The sequence below is a fragment of the Hippichthys cyanospilos genome, chromosome 2, assembly GCF_059441005.1.
Source record: "Hippichthys cyanospilos isolate Australia breed blue-spotted pipefish chromosome 2, RoL_Hcya_1.0, whole genome shotgun sequence".
In the NCBI taxonomy this organism is placed as follows: domain Eukaryota; kingdom Metazoa; phylum Chordata; class Actinopteri; order Syngnathiformes; family Syngnathidae; genus Hippichthys; species Hippichthys cyanospilos.
In genome coordinates this window covers 31,837,804-31,852,865 of record NC_142370.1, presented here as the reverse complement: position 1 = coordinate 31,852,865, position 15,062 = coordinate 31,837,804, and the positions used below count along the sequence as shown (strand labels likewise).

The following is a 15,062-nucleotide window of genomic DNA, read 5'->3' as shown; positions in this document are numbered from 1 at the left end:
GATCGACTGAATTATTCAGCGATGCCTTTGACAATGAGAGCGATGCATTGTTTCTGATCCCGCCTTCAACCTTTCCCTCATCTCTTTGTTGCCCCCACTCCCCACTCTGCCTCTCTCAGCACTCCGTCCTTCAGTAAGTGTTTTAGATTGCCCGGTGGCTCAGTGGAAATCAGTAGAGATTGACACTTTGACACCCGCGTTAATTGCCAATTCCTAACTATCAGCGGTCCGCCTTTGACGGAAATCTTCCCCTCACCTGTCCCGTCAAGGTTTACGCTTGTGGCGGAGGTGAGCTCGGATCTCACGCTCGCTATTTCTTTAGGGGCCATCGATATTTGAAACAGTGCTTCTCAATTACAATTTGCCAAGCCCCCCCCCCTGGAAAAGAGACCCGCTCGCACTCGACACGCTGACTATAAATAGGAATGTTATCAATAAAAATTGTGTTTGTATACCCTGTATCTTTTTTAACAATAACAAAAGAAAAACAGCAATATAAAACAAAATTTCAACAAAAGATCGTTAATTTTTTACAGTGTTTATACGGGTTACGGCTTAGTCTAAAACTGAAAAAAATTACCTAGTGCAGTGGTCCTCAAATGGGGGTACTTGAAGGAACGCCAAGGGGTACTCGAGATTTTAATTAAACCAAACATGCAAAAATCCTTGCAAAATAATTACTGTTAATTAAATATTTCAGGAAAATATCGTAGTGAACCAATTTTACTTAGTAGGTTATTCAATTTCCTTATTTTTAAAACAGATTCTCCCCCTGATTAGAATAGTTCAACCCAACTTGTCGTGTGCCACCTCTCGTTACCTGTCAAGGTAATTATTTATTAACTTATTTATTAACAAAAATGATTTGCGCAGGTTACGGGATACTTGACTGAAAACAAATTTCACAGGGGGCACATCGCTAAAAAAAAGGTTGAGAACCACTGACCCAGTGCATCAAAAAAAGGTGAAAATTCTTATTTTATTGCAATTACTCATCACATGACAAAACAATGCCTTTTCCCTGAGGTCATCTGTACCCCCATCACTTAGCTAGCTAGCTAGCTAGCTATCTCCCATATACAATGCCTAAAATACTTGAAAGATACGTAATAATACATCTTTAGGATTGAATAAATGAGCTAATGTGCTGTTATGCCACATATTTTAGCAGATAAACAGCTTCCATGTCAACTATGATGGTCAGTCACGAATCTTTTAGCTTTAATGCTCGCTATGCTAATCCCAACTAGCAGAGGACTGCTTGATTTCCATTGAGCTTTTTACCACGTGCCACAAAAATGGGGCACAAAAATACAAACTCATATTCGGTACGTAACTGAATAAGGGTAGTGACGAGTGTTATTGGGGAATTGTGCTGAGGGAACAACTTACTTAAATCGCTCTTTTTATCCACGGCTATTTTCTCAGGGGTCGAACAGATTTGTCATTACTATGCTATTGTTAAGAATATATGTCAAGGAACGGCAAAAATCAACACATGCTCACATTAGGGCTTGAGGACTAATTTCCATTTGCTGAAAATGTCTTCAGGTTTATCCACACACAACCTGCATTGGTGTATTTTCAGATTACCTTTTCATACACATTTATTAACACTGTCCTAAGTTTTAAAATTGAGCTCCGGATCTTTTATTAAATAAAGTAGGGGGCATAATCCATTTCATCACCATCCTTTGTCGTGTACATCAAAGCGTCATGAAGGCTTTGGTGGAGACCGCAGCGTTAGCTGCCCAGAGGTCTCTTTTCTACCCTTCATCATTATCTATTGTGTCATCTGCTCTGCCTCTTTTACACGGTAGCATTTTTTTTTTTTTGTCAAACTGTATGGTCCCTGCCAAAAAAGATTGTTCTTCCCGACTGCCAATACGATTGGTTTTACATACTCAGGGCAAAGAGCCTTCCTGTTCCCTTCATTAATGTGTATTTTTTTTTATTTCACATAACACATGTTTATTCAAATTTATTTTACTTAACTAATTCAAGCCCATTCATATGTATTTATAGAGTCCAGACGTTTTTTTTAAACCATATTTCCGCACTATAATGCGCACCTAAAAGCCTTTTTTTTTTTTTCCAAAAGCTGATGGTGCGCCTTATAATCAGGTGCGCCCTATATATGGATCAATTTTGAGATTGGGATTCGTAGATGGGGAATGAAGTGATAACGTAAGCTTTACCTGTTTCTTTTGTGTGTTTACAGTTGAAAAAATCTGCTCATATTGACATTGAGTTACTATGGTATTGAGAGTTTAGAGTTATTATTTGAGTTATTGTTGTTACTCTGAGTATTGCTAGATTATGATTAAAAACGTTTTAAAATATGTCATTAATTGAAGGTGCGCCTTATAATCCGGTGCGCCTTGTATATGGAAACAGTTTTAAAATGTCATTAATTGATGGTGCGCCTTATAATCTGGTGCGCCTTATTTATGGGAAAAGTTTTAGAATATGTCATTGACTAAGGGTGCGCCTTATAGTGCGGAAAATACGGAACATATTGTTGGGCCAAATAATACAATAATAGAGGATGTTCATTATGTATTAATAAATAATCCGGGGATTTGAATGTGTAAACACTTGTAAGATACGTAAAAATCAGTCTTTGGGATTGAATGAGTTAAAGAGGAAGTCAAGTCAAATGTTTTAAGCTACACCATTATTGTCAACAAGGTATTCGGAATAATATTGCGAAATATGAATTGGGCATAAAAATCCACATATATGTGTGTAAATGCAGCATGTGACTAGCTATTTTTTACATGGTGTTTGCCATTCATTTCACACTGAACATAATTTTTTAAAGTGGACTTTGGAATCACTTCCTTTAAATTCGTTTGTCATTAGTTTTTAGAAACCTCCATTTTTTAGACAAGCTGGGTAGGAGCCTCCCCCCCATTAAAAAACATACTTGTAAGGTTTGCCACCGTATTAAGAAACACATCATGTGACTCAATCTGCAGCTTTTACATGTACTCCATCATGCCTGAGAGTAGCCCCTGCTTCCATGACCGCGCATATAAAACGGAGCTATTCCGGTCCGCGGGGGACCTCGGCTATCGATCAAGGTCGGGGGCTCGCTCTATAATGGCCGAGGTTGGACAGACGGCGTTTTATAAATGGACGCAGCCTTGACGTCAGTCACGGCCGTAGAGGGTATGAAGGAAATGCAAATGAGTCGTCAGAAGTTAATCTGTCTTTTCTGTGGCTCCCGATTGCGGCGGCAAGTTAAAGCTTTCCCCTGCCAAGTATAGATATCATTTATCCAAGGTTGACTCGGACCGGAGAAGTTTATAATCCGGGAGGAGGCCGTCCGTCCGTCCGCCCGGCCGGGCGGTAGGCAGCTTTTCCGAAATGACTGAGCCGCACTTCCTTTTGAGCTTTCTAAAGACAAATTGGCTTGGATCAGTCCCGCTAGACAGCTGCTTGATGGAGAGGTGAGATGGAGAAGGCCCGCAGAGGCCTTTTCATCATGACGGCTCTTTTCTTACGCCTCTTTTCCTCGGGAACTACATCACCTGCTGCCATGTGACATTGTGTCCCGTAATCTGTCATGGGCTATGGGTCACCCCAACGTAGCGCGCTAATCATAAAATATCAATCGAAGCGGACGTGAATGTTACGCTTGTCGCCGTTGTCACGGTTGTTTTTAGCGTTAGGGTTGAAGGGGATATTTCTCCAAGAGCAAGCGCTTTTATTTTTGGGTTATGTAGAAAGAATTGTGTAAAAATGAATGATGGTAAGGTCGTGAAAGTACGGTAAATTTCGGAATATGAGCCGCAACTTTTTTTCTCATGGTTTGAGCCCTGCGGTTTATACGCCAGTGTGGTTTATATGCATTTTTTTTTGAACCAGCCACAAGGAGGCAATCCACTAGCAAAGTAAAAGGGTGTACGTATTTGTCAATTTATGGAACCACTATAAAAAGAACTGAAAATATGTGAACCAGTGAATTTGCCCAAAACGAGTTTTAAAAATATACCATATTTTCCGCACTATAAGGCGCACCTAAAAGCCTCAATATTTTAAAAAAGCTGATGATGCGCCTTATAATCCGGCGCGCCTTATATATGGATCAATATTGAGATTGGGATTGGTAGATGGGGAATGAACTGAAGTAAGCTTTACCTTTTTCTTTTGTGTGTTTACAGTTGAACAAGGTTGCTCATATTGACATTGAATTATTATGCTATTGAGAGTTATTAATTGAGTTATTATTGTTATGACTTTGAGTATTACTACATTGTGATTGAAAAAGTTTTAAAATATGTCATTAATTGAGGGTGCACCCTATAATCCGTTGCGCCTTATATATGGAAAAAGTTTTCAAATATGTCATTAATTGAGGGTGCGCCTTATAATCCGGTGCGCCTTATAGTGTGGAAAATACAGTAGTATTAAATAATATGTACAAGATGAATGAGATCTTGTACAAACGTTTGTCATGTAAATTTGATGGATATATGAATTATGCACAATGTGTTTATATGTTCAGTAAAAGAATCAATTAAACAAAGAGACAGAAGAAGACGCTGTTGAAATATTAATTTTGAGTTTTTTTCTCTACCAATACGGTTTATAGTTGGAAATTTATGGTATATATGGTATATCATGGCGACTGATTTAACCCTTAAGGACATTTGATGTTTTCATTTTATCCAACTATTAATTTGTGTTTTTGTTTCTTGATTGTATTTTAGGTTTGGCAGTTCACCAGATAATCACTATCACTGTGTCTCTCATTATGGTTATCGCAGCCTTGATCACAACACTCGTCCTTAAAAACTGGTAGGAAAGTCTCCTTTCTTTTCACTTGTCACATGGCAACGGACAGAAAATTTCTCAGTTTTCTTCAGTTTTGCGCGTGGAATTCCGAAGCGCAAGGTATGATTTTATTTTGGTTTCTTGTCTTTGGTGCGTGTTTTTGTAGCTGTGCACAGTCAGGAAATGGCCGCCACAATAGCCATCAGCGCAAGATCCACCAGCAGGAAGAAAGCTGCCAAAATCTGACAGATTTCACCCCGGCCAGGGTTCCCAGCAAGGTGGATATCTTCACTGCCTACAATGACAGCCTGCAGTGCTCTCATGAGTGCGTTCGGACCGCTGTGCCCATCTACACTGATGAGATGATCCAGCAGACGCCCGTCTATAAGACTTCTTACAACGGAAACAGGTAAAGCCATCGCTCAAAAAAATCGAACAGTTTAGGGCTGCTGCTATCGAGTATTGTCGTTATTACACCCCACGGGGCATTCAAATGGAGTGTTCGGGTGATAATAAAAAATCTACCGTATTTTACGCACGATAAGGCGCGCCTAAAAACCATAATTTTCTTAAAAAGCTGATGGTGCGCCTTATAATCAGGTGCGCCCTATATATGGATCATTATTGAGTTTGGGATTGGTAGATGGGGAATGAAGTGATAAAGTAAGCTTTACCTCTTTCTTTTGTGTGTTTACAGATGAACAAGGTTGCTCATATTGACATTGAGTTATTATGCTAAGTGTTTAGAGTTATTATTTGAGTTATTATTGTTATTACTTTGAGTATTACTATATTGTGATTGAAAAAGTTCGAAAAAATGTCATTAATTGAGGGTGCGCCTTATAATCCGGTGCGCCTTGTATATGGAAAAAGTTTTAAAATATATCATTAATTTGGGGTGCGCCTTATAATCCGGTGCGCCTTATAGTGCGGAAAATACGGTATATATTTTTTGTATGATGACGAACAGCTATAAACATAGACAAATGTGCAGTGAAGTATAAATGACCAGATTTTAAACATTCTTAATAATCAATATTTTGGACTTAAATTTCAACTGTGGTTAGTCGCACACAAAATTAGAAATTTCAGTCGGAGAAAATTTGCTGCTTGAAATGGCACATATGCGACAAAATAGTTTGTTTAAAATGTGATCAGTAGGAACGGCAACTGTGTAAGGCTGTTAGCATCGATATGTTTTATATATATATATATATATATATATATATATATATATATATATATATATATATATATATATATATATATATATAAAGCTAAATATAGCTTTATTTTGTCAGAACATTTGCAGAGTATTTTACTGCATTAACAGCTGTTGCTTTGGTTGGCTTCCCATATTTTTTTCTGCCGCGCAAAAGAAAATGCCTCAAGCCTTATTTTTTTTTAACTGAGGTACTCGAATGACTTTGACTCGATTCGACTATAAACAAGTTTGTGCATTTATATCAGAGAAACCTAAAATGTCTACTTTTGGTCTCAATGTTGACACGAGAGGTCACAAACACCAACCCTGAAGATGACCTCAGAAAAACGAACTGATGAAAATCTGACGCAACGTTGCCAAGTAGCTTAGAACGCTTGAAGAGCGGCATGCCCTGTATATAAACTTGCAGAGTTTCGTATGATTGAAATCTACCAGGGGCTGTTGCCGCCGCCGCCGCCGCCGCCGCCGCCGCTGTTGTGTATAATGAGTCGGCCCATTGATGTGGCGAAATGGGCTTGAAGTCCCTACAGGGATATTTTCCGGCTGATAGAAATTGCAGACAGGTATATTATTTTGAAAAGTCAAACTCACCTCCCAGAAGGCTGGCAATGTAATGTTTTGACAACTGCAATACGTCCAAGTCGCTTTAATAAAGTCGCCGCTGCAACTTAACGCTTAAATCCATGTTTACTTGTTAACCACGGGGAGATCCCAAAACACAAATGCCGGCAAAGCATCGACACGGATGTATTTCTCTGCAAACGAGAACGCATTTTGCTTTGTGGATGAAGATGGCAGGCATGGGCGATATTAAAACATTGCCTTTTGCAATTTAATACCTTGAACATCGTATGTGTCGTGTGACGAGAAGCTTCTTCATTTTAACAGCGTTCACTGTCAGAATGGATAACGGTTTCCGTCATCTGAGCTCCTGGGCATGCAAAGATGGTCACACTTACTTATTGTATCCAAAGCCTGCAACACATTTATTATGCTGGCAGTGAGGGAAGAGTAATTCATCTGGTACAAAGAGTCCAAAGTGTCTTCAATAATTAAGCGCACTGCCTACAAAGTGAACCGCTGGTGAATATGTGAGATGATTTTTTTTTGGGGGGGGAGGTTGTGACCCATTAGTTCTATTATTGTGATTATTACCGTATGTTCTGCACTATAAGGCACAACTAAAGGTCATATATTTTTTTAAAAAGCTGATGGTGCGCCTTATAATCAAGTGCGCCTTATATATGGATCAATATTGGGATTGGGATTTGTAGATGGGGAAGGAACTGATAATGTAAGTGGGGGGGTGACCCATTAGTTATATTATTGTGATTATTACTGTGTTTTCCGCACTATAAGGCGCACCTGAAAGCCATATTTTTTTAAAAAGCTGATTGTGCGCCTTATAATCAAGTGCGCCTTATATATGGATCAATATTGAGATTGGGATTCGTAGATGGGGAAGGAACTGATAATGTAAGTGGGGGGGGGGGCGGGGGTGACCCATTAGTTATATTATTGTGATTATTACTGTGCTTTCCGCACTATAAGGCGCACCTGAAAGCCATATTTTTTTAAAAAGCTGATTGTGCGCCTTATAATCAAGTGCGCCTTATATATGGATCAATATTGAGATTGGGATTCGTAGATGGGGAATGAACTGATAAAGTAAGGAGGGGTGACCCATTACTTATATTATTTTGATTATTACCGTATTTTCTGCATTATAAGGCACACCTAAAAGCCTTAATTTTTTTAAAAAGCTGATGGTGCGCCTTATAATCAAGTGCGCCTTATATATGGATCAATATTGAGAGTGGGATTCGTAGACGGGGAATGAACTGATAAGGTAAGCTTTACCTGTTTCTTTTGCGTGTTTACAGTTGAACAAGGTTGCTCATATTGACATTGAGTTATTATGCTGTTTAGAGTTATTATTTATTACTGTTATTACTTTGAGTATTACAATACTGTGATTGAAAAAGTTTTAAAATATATCATTAATTGAGGGTGCGCCTTATACTCCGGTGCACCTTATATATGGAAAAAGTTTTAAATTATCGCATTAATTGAGGGTGCGCCTTATAATCCGGTGCGCCTTATAGTGCGGAAACAATATTTGTGAGGAATCCCTATACGTGCTTATAGACAGTATACTTTATTATTATCTGTTGTTATTTGATGAGCTTCTAACATATTTAAACTGAACTCGCAGGCCTTCCCCCTCTGAAAGACAACTGATTCCCGTCGCCTTTGTGTCGGAGAAATGGTTTGAGATCTCTTGTTGACAGCTGAAGGCCTTGTTCACTTCCCTTTGGAGGAAGAAGGTTCCTGAATTCGTGCTTTGGTATGTACTCTGCTGTCACAGTCAAAATGTGTACTTCTATGTTTGATTTTTCATTACTGGACTGTCAATGCCCACAGTTTACACGGAAGCCTAAACGATGAAAGATATACAGTAAAATTTAATTATGTAAAAAGTACAGAAAAGTAAAAAAAAAAAAATTGAAGTACCAAAGATTTCAAACTCTAAGCCACAACTTTTTACTCATGATTTGAGGCCTGTGGCTTATAGTCCAGTGCTCCATATTTGCAGTTTTGTTTTGTTTTTTTAACGAGCCACCAGGGGACAATCCACTTGTATAGCTTCACTCCTAAACGTGTGCGATGGATACTAACTATCCAAATATAGCCAATGGAAATCACTACATGAAATTGAATAAGCCATGCTGGCCAATACTTTGTGAAGGGTAGTGATGGGAAAATGAAGCCTCGTGAATCACTTGTGATTATTTTTTTTTCACTCCTCTTGATGGTACTCTTTGTTTAAAACTACAGTGGATCCCCGGATTACAGCGTCCCTGACTAACTTTGTTTCTTCACATTACGAAGTGGAATACTACGTTTTTTTTCATCAGCTCTTTACGGCATTTTTCGTACATTAAGGCATCAACAACTGCCATGACCTGTGAGGTTGGCCGTGTTTGTTGTTTTGCCTCCCTCTTCAGGCGTTTATAGGTAATTGCTTTTATTGATTTTTCTTTTCTGATCGTGTCAAACTGCCTGCACTGCAACGTGTCGCTAAAATGCTGCAATGCTATTGGTCGGTGTCACTAAAATGGTGTCACAAAGATGCCGACATTCTAAAGACGATCTCGTGTGTGTGCTTACAATATTGTATTTGTTGTGCATTTTAGTGGTAATTGTTTCGCCTTGGGTTCCAATATTGCTAATGATGTTAAAGGAAGAAATAAAAAGATGATTAGTATGGAAATAAATCTTAAGATAATCAAACAATATGAAGGCAAGGCTAGGCTAGTCTATCCTTGCTACAGATTATGGCCATAAGTAGCTCAAGTTGACATCACTCAAAGGTGAATAAATTTACCTTTTTCCTTTATATATTTTTTATTTATGAAGTTATTTCATAGTATACATGTATATTATATATAACTAAAACACTTACTATGCTAGTTTGTTTCCAATTTTTATTACGTATATACAATTTTAATGTTTTTACCTTGGGTTTTATGCCCTTCAGCATATTAGCATAGGTTTCTATTGCCCGCCATACGACGATTTTGCGTTACCAACCCCGGAACGGATTAATTTCGTATGCCGTGCGTCCACTGTAACGGCTAATGCAACGGAACTGCTTCTGTAACCTAAGAGTACCATCTCAAGGACCAAAAAATATCAAAAGCGGTTCATGAGGCGCCATTCGACGACGGAAACAAGAAAGGGAAAATGATTGCTTGTGACTTTAAGCAGGTGTAATTATGTTGTTCTTTGCGTCTCCACAGGATCCAAACGGACACAGCGGCTTCTTTTTGTAAAGTAGTGCGATCTCTCTTTGGACACTGGTGAAGATATTTTATTTTTCTAGAGATGACAAACAGCGGTCACAGTGCATAGCCACGCCCATATTTCACCATTAGGATGTAGACTATATACCATACTGGTACACTCACAGGACGTGTGGACGAGACTGTGAACATCACTGACATCTCCAATCATTGACACATATTTGACCTTTGACAAAGGCACCCAAAGGGGATTCTGCGGGTGGAAGATGAACTCATTCTGAACAATGTGCCAATAATGCCACTATGTGCCACAACCTGGATAGAAGGAAGTTGGAATCACAACAGATGGACTAAACAAAGAGAGCTATATTTACCTTGTATCAACATTTTGTGTTTTTGTTATGTTTTTTTTTAAGAAATGTGAAGATGCTACAATTGTATTTGGATATATAGTTTTAAGAGTATTTTAAAAAAAGGGTGATGAAGTTATTTATTTAAATCTAATAGAGTGGGAAGGGAGAAGGAAAAGTATAATATAAAGTCCCATTTGGAACAAAAAAAAAACAGAACCGTGCTATTTTTTTACGCGGAAAACCCTGCCACAACTTTGACAATGAAAGTCCTCCGCCCCTTGGATTTCCCGCTATTATGAAAGACTTCCATCTGAGATTTTCTTCCCTGATTTGAATGAGTAGGATGTATGTATGGATTCGGTAAGGGTAAAAATCCAACAAACTGCTTACAGCTGGACATGGCGTTTAATTGCCTCAGTTCTGTCTTTCGAGCAATTTCTCATATTATACTCAAAAACCGTATTGGGATTAATATTTGCTCAGAAGCAAGCAATCAATCATAATCACGTGGTAAAGTAATAAGAAACCCTCCTGAGTGACACAAAACCTGAGTGAAAAACCGACAAGCAAAACTGATTTGCTTTGAATAAAATGTATTATGAATAATATTTGTAAATGTTGACAAATTGATATAAGAAAGTGTTGTCTCAGGATCCAGGTCATCTACGAAGAACCAAAAGTTAGACCCTATACCTGTAAGTCAGTGATGAGTCACCTACCCCAAATTTCTGGGGATTGCCCCAGGGGTGTTTGAAATTTTTTAACTGAGTTCATAAGGAGGAAAACAAGAAGGATGTGCTTTCATATTTTTCTTTTTGTGGTCTAAAATCATGTGATGGCTTTGCAAACCTGCTGTGATTCCCCTGGGTTTGGTCCCTTTTCACATGGTAAATTAAAAAAAAAAAAAAATCCGAGCCAATCAAAGCGTGTCACCAAAAAAGGACATTAAATTACTTTCATCTAATTCATAGGTGTCAAACTCAAGGCCCGGGGGCCAGATCCGGCCCGCCACATCAATTTATGCGGCCCGCGAAATCCTGAGCAAACTTCAAATTTCTGGTTAAAATACTGAATTTGCAAGTTGTCCTCAACATTTAAAAATTTGGGGGTAAAAATAACAAGCATTTTTTGTTCCCAATATCTCTTTTGAACAGTTTTTACCGGGCTCTTATTTCAAAACTAGTTAGAAGTGTGACAAACACACCTAAAATTGATTTAATTTCACAATTATACCGGCCCTCTGACAAAAATTATAACTACAATCCGGCCCCTGATAAATATGAGTTAGACACCCCTGATCTAATTAATCAATGACAGGTAGAAGAATGTAAACAGAATGTTGTATTTTCATAGAAAATTCAGTCCACTTAACTTGTGCGGTATTTTGACCATTTTGACGTCATTTACTTCCACAATATTTTCGTAGAATTTCAAATCGAACTTTGAAATGCTGGGTAAAATTTCAGCTCCCTAGTGTCTTCTTTCAAAGCTTTCCCTTTGATTTGAAATGCAAAGATCAAAGGATTGGGCAAAATACCGCACAAGAGATTAACATCGCAGGATACCTTCAATTCTTTTGTTTGTTTATTGGTCAATTGGAGCAGATCAAAGGTAGATTTGTTTTCTGAGTGCAAAATAACAGCGCTAAGATTTTTTAATTTTTTTTATTTTAATTGGAGCCCACCAGTTGATACCCAAACAAAAGACGCACCAATGGGGCTTACAAACACGAGTTGGCTCAAAACGGACCAAAAATTGCCAGTGTGAAAAGATCCAAGGGCTCTCCTGAGATCCTCCCAGCGCCAATATTTTGACGATGAAAACCAACCTATGAGCGGATGGATTACGTTTGTGCTTTCAGGAAGTTGTATGTGCTGTCGGTTTGTACAAAGCACAAAATACATCTCTTCAAATATGAACGATTTTTTGGCTGTAGATAGCGCCTGACAGCTGCATTGGTCACCGTAAGTCACCAAAGTGATTATAAGTTGACGGTCATTTCCTTATGGTGCATCACAGCGGGTTTCCCCCATGAGATCATCATAAATGCAAGAGATCGATCGAGAAATCAGGTCCAGAAAGGAACAAAGCCACAGAGTGAAAGAAAATTTCCTAAAAAGAGCTGTTGAAACAACCGGTTCTTTTGTGTTTTTGTTTTTCTTTCTTAAATTATTTTGGAATATATCAAACCATCAATGTTTTACACATAAACACCGGCATTAATAATAGATAGTAATTCATTCAACGTATGTACGTACTTTCTCACCAATTATGGAAGAAGACGTTTTATGTATTGTTGCTTTTCTGAACGAGCGAGAAACGATGTTAAATTTGCCAATTTATAAAGTACGGGCAAAAATTTGCGACGTCTTCGTATTAGTTACATTTTCTTTATTTTCATGACAATGTCACAGGTGTCAAACTCAAGGCCCGGGGGCCGGATCTGGCCCGCCACATCATGTTATGTGGCCCACAAAACTTGCGAGTTTTGAGCAAAAAAATAACCGTTTTTTTGTTCGTAATCTCTCTTTTTTTACAGGCCTCTGATTTCAAAACTAGCAAAAGTGTGTGACGAACTTGAAAATTTATTTGACTTTACAGTCATTCCGGCCCTATGACAGAAACTATAACTACAATTTGGCCCACAATTGATTTACATTGTAGATTCTCAATGAAGGCATCAAAATTATGAATGAACACGTGGAGTTATGTACTTTCCAAAAAATATAAAATACCCCAAAACGTGTTTTGTATTTCTCCCCGATTTTGGTAAAAGTTAATTTAAGAGGCATTCACTAAAAAGAGTCTGGCTCTTAGGGTTAAGGTTTTTTTTTTCATCTTTTAAAACATTAATGTTGTACTCAAACACTGGACCTAAAAATTCATGTCTTTAAGTGTTTGCGTAGTGCGACATGAAATATTTGTCTTTAACGACGTAGGCTGAATTCATGCTAGTAATTGCGCCAAACGTTGCTTTATTTTGAAATGGAAAAGTCCAAAAATAAACGTTCAATATACTTTTTAGAACCAATCAAATATAAAAAAAAAACATGTGAGGTGTTGGCCAGGACTCGTGTCTGGAATGCACCTGAGATGTTTTAACAAGGATTATCATATCTTACCCGTAGCCACTCACTTTTTGAACGGCTCTTTATAACGACTCGAACGAAGAGCCGTTCAAAAGACTCTTCGTTGCTGAATGTCACATCACTCGATGCTTCTACTCAAGCGGTTTGTTGACATTTGACTGCAGGCTGAATGACCATCGGCTAAAGCGAAACTGTGGCATGGATTTGACTTTCTGGACCGGGATTTCCTATCTCTGGTCATCAAGGAGATAACCCAGAAGGCCTGGGCTAAAAACACTGTGGCGCAAAACTGCTTTTCGCCCGTTCGAAACATGAAATCCACTCTCATGAATGACATAAACCGGTTCAGCCTCACTGAAGTGTCAGGCTGCCGAGTTGCTTCTTTGACATATCTATTTTTGAATGAAGAGCGTTATCTTAATAGACAGAGGGTTATGGAAAAAAATGTATATTATACACATGTAAATGTATTTTCTATATATTTGCTTCTATTTGTGTACAGGTGTGTAATTTTTTTTTTCAACAACTCGCCCGTTTTCGGGAAGGTTTAAGATAGGTCTGAGATAGTGTCTTTGTTTACATGTGTGATTACAGTATTTCTTTCAAAACACAAAACTAACCTTGTGCCAAGCTTCTGACCTGCACTTTCAAGCAGTACGTGTATTATATCGTTAGAAAATAATACTACTGTAGACGCTGCGATTTAGATCAGAAACTGGAATGCCGGGATCAAACAGAGACGATGAGACAACTTTGGTTCTTCTGCTTTCGTGGTCGACTGGGAAACCGATGACTTACTGTCATTTACATGTTAATTATGATATACCGTGTGCCATCACGTGAATAATAAACGATAAGAATCTTAGAGTAGCTGCCGAGAATCCACCCGATTATATTCGAACACGTTTTGTTTGTGTCACGCTTGTATGGTTTTTTTTTTGCCAAATAAGGTATGGTTTGTCACAATATTGACTGCAATTGTGCCAAATGGGAGTTAGGGATTTTGAATTAATCACTGAGAAAGATATCTTAAAGGGAAAAAAAAATAGATGTTTGATCTGCGTATGCAATTGATATGAGCCACGTGCCAAGATTTCAGCAGTCCCTGATGAGATACGGAAAACTTTTATCGGAGTTTATCAAAGGATAATCTTGGTTTATTTCAACTTGGGCCTTATCCTAAACTATTCGGGTCTCTTGACTGAAATATTTAAATATTAGATGACCTGTCAAAAAGCTTTTGCAGAGACAGTCGCAGTTTTTTTGATGAAACTCACCCAATCAACTTTTGAGCCCGATTAATCTTCCAGTGCTGCCGAGAGCTTTTGGTTTGTCTGCCGCTATTTTTGCATGCATTACTTTATTATTGACATAATTTGTGTGATGAATAAAAATATCAACTAAATACTAGCATGTTCATCATCCTTGTGAGCATGTTGAAGCTTGTTTTTTTTTAGGGCATGGGACTCTCATCTGTTAAAAGGGGTTATCCACTACATTCCGCATGACAGTGGTTTTTGTATCTTATTTGTCTCGCATGGGGTCATCGTGTCATTCGATTAGCAAGTACAAATGGAGCATGCATCAAGCTTTTCCCATAAACCTAACAAACTTTGGGTTCAACTCAAGTAAAAAGGTAACCGATGCCACCCATATATGCAACGTTAACTCGTGCCGTAAAAAGTGAACTCGGTCGATAAACTCACGGGTACTCCTACAAGACACGTGATTGACTCCCGGCGCAACTTTGACCGATGAGGGCAGGGGTTGTAATCCACTACCGCCCTCATTGTTCGAGGTCTTGCCG

At 38.4% G+C, this 15,062-nt stretch overlaps 1 protein-coding gene across 1 annotated transcript in view; it reads left to right on the top strand.

Annotated features, from left to right (window-relative positions):
- ajap1 (adherens junctions associated protein 1) overlaps positions 1-14,665 on the top strand; it is a 45,553-nt gene extending 30,888 nt beyond the window's left edge. Inside the window, exons 3-6 of the mRNA XM_088407641.1 lie at positions 4,719-4,806; positions 4,949-5,191; positions 8,223-8,354; positions 9,811-14,665. Of these exons, the coding sequence (XP_088263767.1) occupies positions 4,719-4,806; positions 4,949-5,191; positions 8,223-8,295 (404 nt within the window). The 3' untranslated portion in view covers positions 8,296-8,354; positions 9,811-14,665. The remainder of the gene's footprint in view (positions 1-4,718; positions 4,807-4,948; positions 5,192-8,222; positions 8,355-9,810) is intronic.
- Positions 14,666-15,062: the final 397 nt, after the last annotated feature.